Source organism: Corvus kubaryi, unplaced genomic scaffold (genome assembly GCF_017639235.1).
Source record: "Corvus kubaryi isolate FWS band 111438036 unplaced genomic scaffold, C.kubaryi_AGA036_p1.0 37367, whole genome shotgun sequence".
Lineage (NCBI taxonomy): Eukaryota > Metazoa > Chordata > Aves > Passeriformes > Corvidae > Corvus > Corvus kubaryi.
This window is the reverse complement of record NW_024581119.1, coordinates 1,681,321-1,689,735: the sequence shown is the minus strand read 5'-3', so window position 1 is coordinate 1,689,735 and position 8,415 is coordinate 1,681,321. Positions and strand designations below refer to the sequence as shown.

The 8,415-nt window shown below is 48.8% G+C and overlaps 1 protein-coding gene across 1 annotated transcript in view; it reads right to left on the bottom strand.

Moving 5' to 3' along the window:
* Nucleotides 1-480: 480 nt before the first annotated feature.
* The window catches only part of CBL (Cbl proto-oncogene), a 33,894-nt gene continuing 25,959 nt past the window's right edge, over nt 481-8,415 (bottom strand). The window contains exons 12-16 of the mRNA XM_042034093.1: nt 8,240-8,334; nt 7,182-7,337; nt 6,603-6,706; nt 5,777-5,959; nt 481-3,254 (exon numbers count right to left, since the gene is read on the bottom strand). Coding sequence (XP_041890027.1) covers nt 2,974-3,254; nt 5,777-5,959; nt 6,603-6,706; nt 7,182-7,337; nt 8,240-8,334 — 819 coding nt within the window. The 3' untranslated portion in view covers nt 481-2,973. The remainder of the gene's footprint in view (nt 3,255-5,776; nt 5,960-6,602; nt 6,707-7,181; nt 7,338-8,239; nt 8,335-8,415) is intronic.

Below are 8,415 nucleotides of genomic sequence, written 5' to 3'. Positions count from 1 at the left end.
CAGCACCAGTCCAGACTGGAAGCTCCACGGCTGAAATGCTACAAAACACAGTGTCAGAGTCCCAGTGACAATCACCCACCTCTCCTGCTCCTCCTTTTCACCCCTTCCCAAAGCAGTTCCGTGCTCAAAGGCAGCTCTGCTGCTTGTCCAGCTCTGCTCGTTTTCCCAGAGGGGCGGATTCTCGGATCCAGCCTGGCCATGCAGCATCCCCTTAAGAAAGGCACTAGACATTTGGGTTGTTTTTTCCTTTTTAAAGTAGCATCAGAAAGTTAATTTTCTTCAGAATAAAGAAGAAGGAGGTGAAGGGAAAGAAGAGCAATCAGTCTTGGGCTTAGAAAGAACAAGAAAATTCCACTGGGCAGTGCCTGGATTGAGCTGGCAGAGCACAGCCACAAGACATGGCCAGGACTCTGCTGCACTCAGTGGAATCAGCAAATTCTTAACGTGTCTAAGGAAGAAAAGGCAAGACTTAAGTTTCTTAAATCAGTTTGAGACATAAACAAGTGCACAGAAAGGACACATGCAGAGAAATCAGTGATACATGCCACAAAAGATTGCTCTCTCTAATCTCTAATACCCGGAACAACACCCACAGGAACATCTCTTGGCACATAGACCCCAAGGACAGGCCTGGAACAGCTCTGCCAAGCAAGGTTTCACTGAAATTACAGCCAGCCTGCCCTGAGGGGTTTGGAGGGGACAGGGAATCACTGCTCTGGTCACACACACGGGGCAGGACAAGAGTTAAGGCTTTGGAGCAGGCTGGACTCAGCTCTGCTCAGCCATGGCAAGAGTCACACTGACACACTGAGCTCACACAGCAGGGCAGACACCAAGCAGCTCCAAACCAACCCAGAGCCGAGTGGGAGTGTGAAAAAGAGGGAAATAAACCCCTCACTAAAGGGTTTTCACCTGCATCTCCAGGACAAGGGACTGTGTGGCTGCTCAGGGCCCCCAGTGTGACACAACAGCCCTCAGAGCTGTCCCCTGCTCCTGCCTCAGCAGCACCAGCGCTGCCCTTGCTTCTCCAGAGGCTCCCACATGCCCAGCACATCCCACAGGGAGCAGGGCTGGCACCTCTGGCAGCTGCTCCGGAGGCACAGGAGGAAGAGCAGCTCTTATTCCCCTTCTTCTTCCCCCAGGCACTGACCCCACCTTGCCCAGGGCTGCTGGGGGCTGTGCCTGAGCCCTGCGCCCTGCAGAGCACCCTGCCCACTGCCAGACCTGACCCCAAAACAGCAAAGGCTGCTGCTCTCTGAGCGTGGCAGATTTCCTCACGCTGTCTGAGAGTGTTTTCTTCCCTACAGAAAGGAGGGGAGTAAAGAGACACAGCTCAGCCTGCCTGGAAGCCACTGCAGCAATTCAGAAAGCTGAAACCTCTGCTTTAATTAAAAACCCACTTTCTGCTCTGCTAACACTTGTGAGGGCCTCTCTGCCAACTGCAGCCATCTGGCCCAGCCTCTGGATTCCTCAAAAGGCCAAACTGCACCTGAATCACTCCAGCAATATTCCTTGGCCTGGTGACCCCTTGCTGACCTCAGGCAGATGCAACTAATGCTGGACATGCTCCAAAGGCCAAGAGCCTCTCAGGCTGTCAGGCTGTGATCTGTCTGTGCCTCCTGGATCTAAATCCTCTCCAAAGGAACCATCCACTCCTCCTGTATGAACAGAGTTAAGTAGCTGAGTAGGCAAGTCAGGTTTTTCCAATGTAACAGCTGAGTTCTGACCTTTAAAGCCATGTGATCACTTCACAAATACAGAATTTTTTCCCCCAGGTCTGGTTTAACACCAGACCTAGCAATACCTTAGAGAAATGGAAATGGAACAGAGAGCCCTCACGTTCTTTGGACAGCCATGCAGAGAACTGCTGCACTTCTGTGACTGCAAAGCAGGTGAGATACCAACAAACACATCAGCTGCATCTACCAATTCCACAAAACACCCTGGCACGATGATGGCTCCTGCAAAAGCTCTCTGGAGGAGGTGAGGGAATGTGTGTGAAGGCCACTAGCCTGCAACAGCCACCATGCAAAGAAGATAAATAAAACATCCTATTTACCAGGTGCAACATTCCTAGGGAAGAGCAATGGGAGTGCCCAGTGCTGGCTGCTCCAGCCCAGCAGGGCCACAATCAAGTTTGAGCACCGAAGCACAAAATGCTCAAGGCTAAGAGAGGAGAAGCAGCAGCCCCAGCTCTTTGCTCTTGCTCAAATTCTTTCCCCCTGTCCCACCCCTCAAAACCAGGCCAAGCTCCTCCAGCTGCTGGAATCTGGTGCTGCCAGTGCAAGAGCACACACACTCGAGAGAAATCCAACTGCCAGCACTGCCAGGATCAAAATCCCTGACAAAAGCTCATCCTGCTCTCTCCAAGCAGCAGGGGAGGACTGGAATCAGAAGCAATAACTGCTATTATTACAGACAAGGGGGACACGCCATGGCCAACAGGAAGCAATCAAATGATTCTTCCAAGGTCTCCTAAAAATTCCCAGCAGGAAGTGACCTTCCAGCTGCTCTAAAAAGCCTGAGCCAGACACACAGCAGCGAACAGACCCAAACCTAGTACCATGAACCACAGGACACACCACACCGACCTCGAGACTTTGTTTCTCTGAGCATCCACTTAAAATTCACAGCACAAAACAACTCCCCCCAGCCTCCAGGGTATGGGCTCGGGGATCCCTTGTCATGATATTTTCTCTACCAACACCCTGGAAATAAATCTGCTCTCTCAGACAAGAGGTAGGGGTAAAGGACTCCAAGACATACACTGTATAAAACACCGCTCCACTCCGTTTCATCCCACTGCTTTGAAATCTGGAACCATGAAAACCTGATAACTGATTCTCTTAAAGAGGCAGGACTGACCTCAGCACGAAGTCTCTAAAGGAACCCCCTTCCCCTTTGGTGCACAGCTGGGCAGCAGCTGCCCAGGCAGTTGGTCCACAGCAGCTCAGGTGTGGAGGTGGTCGTGTGCTATGTGGCCACGTGCGCCGGGGAGGAGATGGACACGAACTCCCGCAGAATATTCTTGGCCATCTCAATATTGTTATGTGCAATGACCAGAGCTTTCTGAATGTCCTGATATGAGTAGCCTTGGCTCATGAGGTTCTCGATCTCGCTGGAGAGGTGCAGGGAGGAGCTGGCCCCACTGCTGGCTCCTCCTGCTTGGCAGCTCCCGGCTTTCCGCTCCGAATTTATCCGCCGGGGCAGCGGCTTTGGCGGCCGCTCCGGGACCTGGGAGCTGTCTGAAAAACCTGCAAGGAGAAACAAGTGCATCACTTCAGTGAAAAGAAGTGGAAATTTTGCTTGGAACAAAGCTGAGATGACATCAGGGGGATAAAAGGCACTTCAAAAAGCTGTCACCGAGCTCCGCCGCTTTCTCCAACCCTTTTATCCTCCCTCCCAACCTGCCCAGCTTCCCCTCCTGTGTGCAAAAACAGCTGTGGAGATTGGTTTTAATTAGCAGGTCTCATCAGGCTCATTTATTAAGACAAAACCTTATAAAAAATGACATAGGATCTATGTGTGTAAGCAGAGCTCAGATAGCAGCCTTAGAATCAGAAAAAATGACACCATGAATATTCAGTTCTTTACCAGACATCCCATTTCCTCCCAGAACCAGACAGAACCCCCCAGTTTAGCTGTCCAGTTTAGCTCCCTCACCTCTGTGTGCACAAACCCAGTCCCAACTCAGCCACCACAATTGCTTCAGCAACTGAATTAAGCTCTCTGAAGGGTCAGCAACTGAATTATGTTCTCCTTTTCCTCTGCTGAAGCTCTCCCTGCCTAATGGCAGATCAATAAAGCTCAGCCTGTTCTGCTTTTCCCTGAGTCATTCTGATGTGACACTGCCCTGCAGCCACATCATGCACTGCTGGGAAGAGGAAATAACAGCCAATAAACCAAACAAGTCACCAAACTCTCCAAGGAAAAACCACATTGTTCAATGTGCTCATCCAGCATCTGATCATTTCTGAGTTTTAACCTCCTGTATCATTGCAGAAAGCATTTTTCTGACAATCACAGGAAACTTTTCTGCATGGATATTTGACATCACCTTAAAAAAAAGATTTATTTGTCTCCTGGAAAAAGTCCTCAGGGCACTCCACAGAGTTTTCTGGCAGCAGAACTGGAGTACAACAGACAAATCACGTCCAAACAATCCCTTTGTAAGAGTGGGCACCGCAGCCTGCTCAGAGAAGCAGCATTGTGGGGCCTTTCTGAAACACTTGCACTGAAAGCCCTGAGACAGAGAAGGCTCCTCAGGAATCAAATTCCCTGAAGCTTCCTCACCAACCACAACTCAGTCCAGCTCCCTCATCTTCAGAATTCAAGTTTCTCACGCATGAAAAGCTTTTTGTACGCGTGAGAAAAAGGTCTGCCCACTCCTCTGCCCCAAACTGCCTTCTGGAATAGCTGCTTCAGCTTGAGCTGGATCAAGTTTCAGACACCACTGGTCAGTCTGAAAGGACAACTGCTAAGACAGTTATTTTGGTAAATCATTAATAAACCAAACTGCAGGGTCCAACGCCTGAGAGCATAAATCTGCCAAGATGAATCCCACACCAGTCAGGCTTGCTTGCACCAGTGCCTTGCTTCCCATTTTCCACATTTTCCATTTCCCTACCCCTAAAGCAGGACAACAGCAGTGTTATTTCAGGGCTGTAGAAACAAAGTGTCAGTGATTAAGTTCAGTACTTCATCTGTGATTTGCTCTGTTCCTTTTTATCCCTTTCAGCCAAATTCTACACACACAGGGACAGATTTAAAAAGAGAAACAGGGAGCAGGGAGGTGGGGCAAAAATAATGAACTTTTCTGCACTAGGAAACTCTTCTCTGTGCTGAAGAAGGTCAGGGAAGTGGAATGGTGAAGCATGAAAAGAGAAGACTCACTGGGGGAAGGGGTTCTGGGTACAGGAGGTTCTGCCTCCAGAAGGAACATGAAACTCATTCCTGTTCCTTGGCAAATCACCAGCACATTCAGACTGAAAACCCCCAGCAGGAAGAGTTTCAAAGCTTCCTTAAGAGCTGCTGAGCAGGGAATAAGTCAATCATTATTCAGAAAGGCTCTTGGAGACACGAGGCTTTAGTTCTTCCCTCAGAGAATGTGCCTTGCAGCCAGAAGGACACGACGTCCTCTATTCCCCAGGGACAAAAAGCTGACCTTGCTGAGCCACTGGTCCCCACTCAGAGGAGCTGAGAGCGTCAGGCAGAACATTCGTGCCATCTGCAGGGACTGACAGAGCCACAAACTGTGCCAGGCCAGCCCTGCATCTTCCACTTGGAGCAGGGACACAATCCCTGGATGGTTTGGGTTGGAAGGGACCTCAAAGCCCATCTCCTTCTACCCCCTGCCACAGGCAGCGACACCTTCCACTGTCCCAGGGTGCTCCAACCCCAAATGCAACCTGGACTTGGACACTTCCAGGGATGGGAAATCCTGTCTCATGCCCTGGTACACCCTGGTACAAAAATATTCTATCCCCTGTAGTCAGCAGTGGATTAAGGAATATACTTTAAGCTGAGAAAAGCTTTTCCTAACGGTGATTTCAGTCTGATCTACAAGCTTAGGGATTAAATGACCAAGGCAGTGCATTCCAAGCTATAAATCAAACAAAAGCTAAAATAAATCAAGCAAAATACCTAAGAATCAGTGTAATTCTGCCTCATAAACCTGATTTTACAGCTTACATCCAAAATCTCAAGTGAGTGACACAGGTTTCAAACCGGCAGAGCCAGCCATCGGTACCAAGAGGAGACACAAGAGCTCTCTGACCTGTGACAGGGTCATTTTCCAAGGACATTCGGCTGAAGGCAGGAGTGGCATTGGAGATATCAGACAGTGTGCGACGAGCAATGGCAACGGGGAGTGGTGGCTTGGGGACATCATAACCATCCTCTTCATTCTCTGACTCCTCAGGGCCGTTGCTGGCAGTGGCTGCTGCCAAGTTCCCTTCATCTGGAAGAGGAGGCACATTCTGAGCTCTGGGACTGAGCTGTCTGCCGAGGCAGACTCTGTTCCCCCATTTCCAAACACTGACAGGACACGGAACTAAAGTTTTGCTGCTAAAACCTCACATTTAATGGCAGCACTTTCCAAAAGGGAATATTAAGTTAAAAATACTGGACTATTTAAGTAAAAATACCTGCTTCCCCGAGGACGGCATGGGAAAAATCCGATTTTCCCCGGAGTACAGCATGGGGGAAAGTCCGGACTGGATTTTTCCGGAGTGCGGAATGGATTCGGTTGGGGGCAAAACCCGGACTGGATTTCTCCCGGAGTATTGAACGAATTCGGTCGGGGGCAAAACCCGGACTGGATTTCGCCCAGGCGTACAGAATGGATTCGGCTGGAGGGAAAACCCGGACTGGATTCTCCCCGGTGTACGGAATGGATTCAGGGAAAAACTGGATTTTTCTGGAGTATGGACTGGGAATACTTTAAAATGCATGCACAGACTCACATTTCCACATCCATCCCAGCTATTTTAACAACGAAACCAAATGTTATTCCTTTAGTTCAGCCTAAAATGCTGTTCCACTGGCACCAGCAATTCACTGTACCCCAGTCCCTCAGCTGTCTTTTAGCCACACCCACTCACCAGAAGTGCTGATGGCCTCGAAAGCAGAGGATGCTGCTTGGGAGCGAATGTTGTACATTGCTTCATACATGGAGCCCTCGGGCTGCTGGTCACAGTCCAAAACTCTGAGGGAGAGAACACATTCCCCTTCACACAGGTGACAGCAGCCACCACCTCCACCCTGTCTCTGTGACAGAGCTTGTGCACAGATTCTTGTTTGAAAGTGAAATCACCACTGCTCTGTGAAATATTTGTTCTGGAAAATGCTCTGGTAATGTTTACTGCAGCTTAAAAGAGTTAAAATGATACCATAAAAACCGATACCACCAAAAATTACATTTTAATAAGGGTTTTGAATTTCAGTTGTTTCTGCTCTCAAAAGGTTCCTGGCAAAGAGAGAGGAAAGGAAGGGGATATCTGAGTCCTTTAATACTGCACAAGAGCACCAGTCACATTTCCTTTATTGCTATTTTAGTCAAGATCTGGTGAATATCACTAGCGGAATTCAGAAATCTGAGCAAGCAAAATTCCCACCCTGATGTCCCAAATGTGCTGCCCCAGAGCTGGGAGCAGGAAGTGCAAAACCATCCAGAATCTCACCGTAAACTCTGAGTCATTTCCAAAGGCATTTTGAGCTCTGGTTTTTGCACAGCAGGACCTGGAGGCACCACAGGCAGAGAGGATGGTGACATGTACTCAGTGTCCTCATCGCTCTCAGACTGCTCCCCAGGAGGCAGTTTTGGTACAGGCAGTGGTCTGGAGGCAGGAGAAACAAGATATAAAACATTTACACCAAATCTAATTAATATCAAGGTGCCCTTTAAAATCCACAGTCACCTCACAGCAAGTCTGTCTAAAGAGATAATTTGGTTTTCAGGAAGCAGCCCACAAGGTCACACTGGCACAAGGTCATTGTCTCAGGTTACAAGGTAAAATGTAAACAAAAGTATGCATTCCATCACCAGCTGTTAAAACTGGGTGGGGCAATGTTTCTTATCTCTTCCATAACTCATCCCTGATAACACCCTCACCACTTGACCCATGGAATGACATCATCCCATTGTGAGAGGCTCCACCCAGGGGGAGGGGCCAAGCATTCCCACCTGGATATAATCTGGGGTTTGGAACAGCACACTCAGCCCTTACCTACTGGATTCCCAGAGGATAAGAGCTACACTTCCAGACCTTCTACAGGATCACAGCTTCAACAGGACCGTTCCATCTGGACTGCTACCACCACCCTGCCTGACAGGGTGTCAGGTTGTGTGCTGCCTCTGTCAGTGTTCTTGTACTATTGCATTTATTTTAATTTTCCTATTAATTTATGCTATCTTCCACTGGTTTGTTTTCAAATTAGTACAGTCATGATGCAAAAGGAAGTGATGATATCATGCACTTTTACATCACATAAAGCCCCACTCAAAAGTGAATTCAATAAAGAGCTGATGGCATCTGGAGCCTGATTCCTACTGCCACAGCCCAGGGGAACTCCCAACTCTCCCCACAGCTCTTTGGGATGCTGATTTCAGCTGCTTTCTCTTAAACTGTGTGTTTTGAATCTGTCAGAGTTTAAGACTGAAAGAGTTGTATCAGTTCTGTCCCTGGCACCAACACCCTGCAATTCCCACTCTGTAAGTTAGAAAAAAATCCCAGCAGACCTGGCAGCTAAGGAGTAGATGGCATTGGCAGATGAGGAGGGTTTGATTTTGGGGTGTTCACACTCTGAGCTTGCTGCTGGACCACTGTTGGAGCTCTGGAAGACAAAATTCCAAAGCAGGAATCAGAAACACCACAGGTCCCAGTGTAGCTGCAAAGCCACTCATTGAACAGCCTC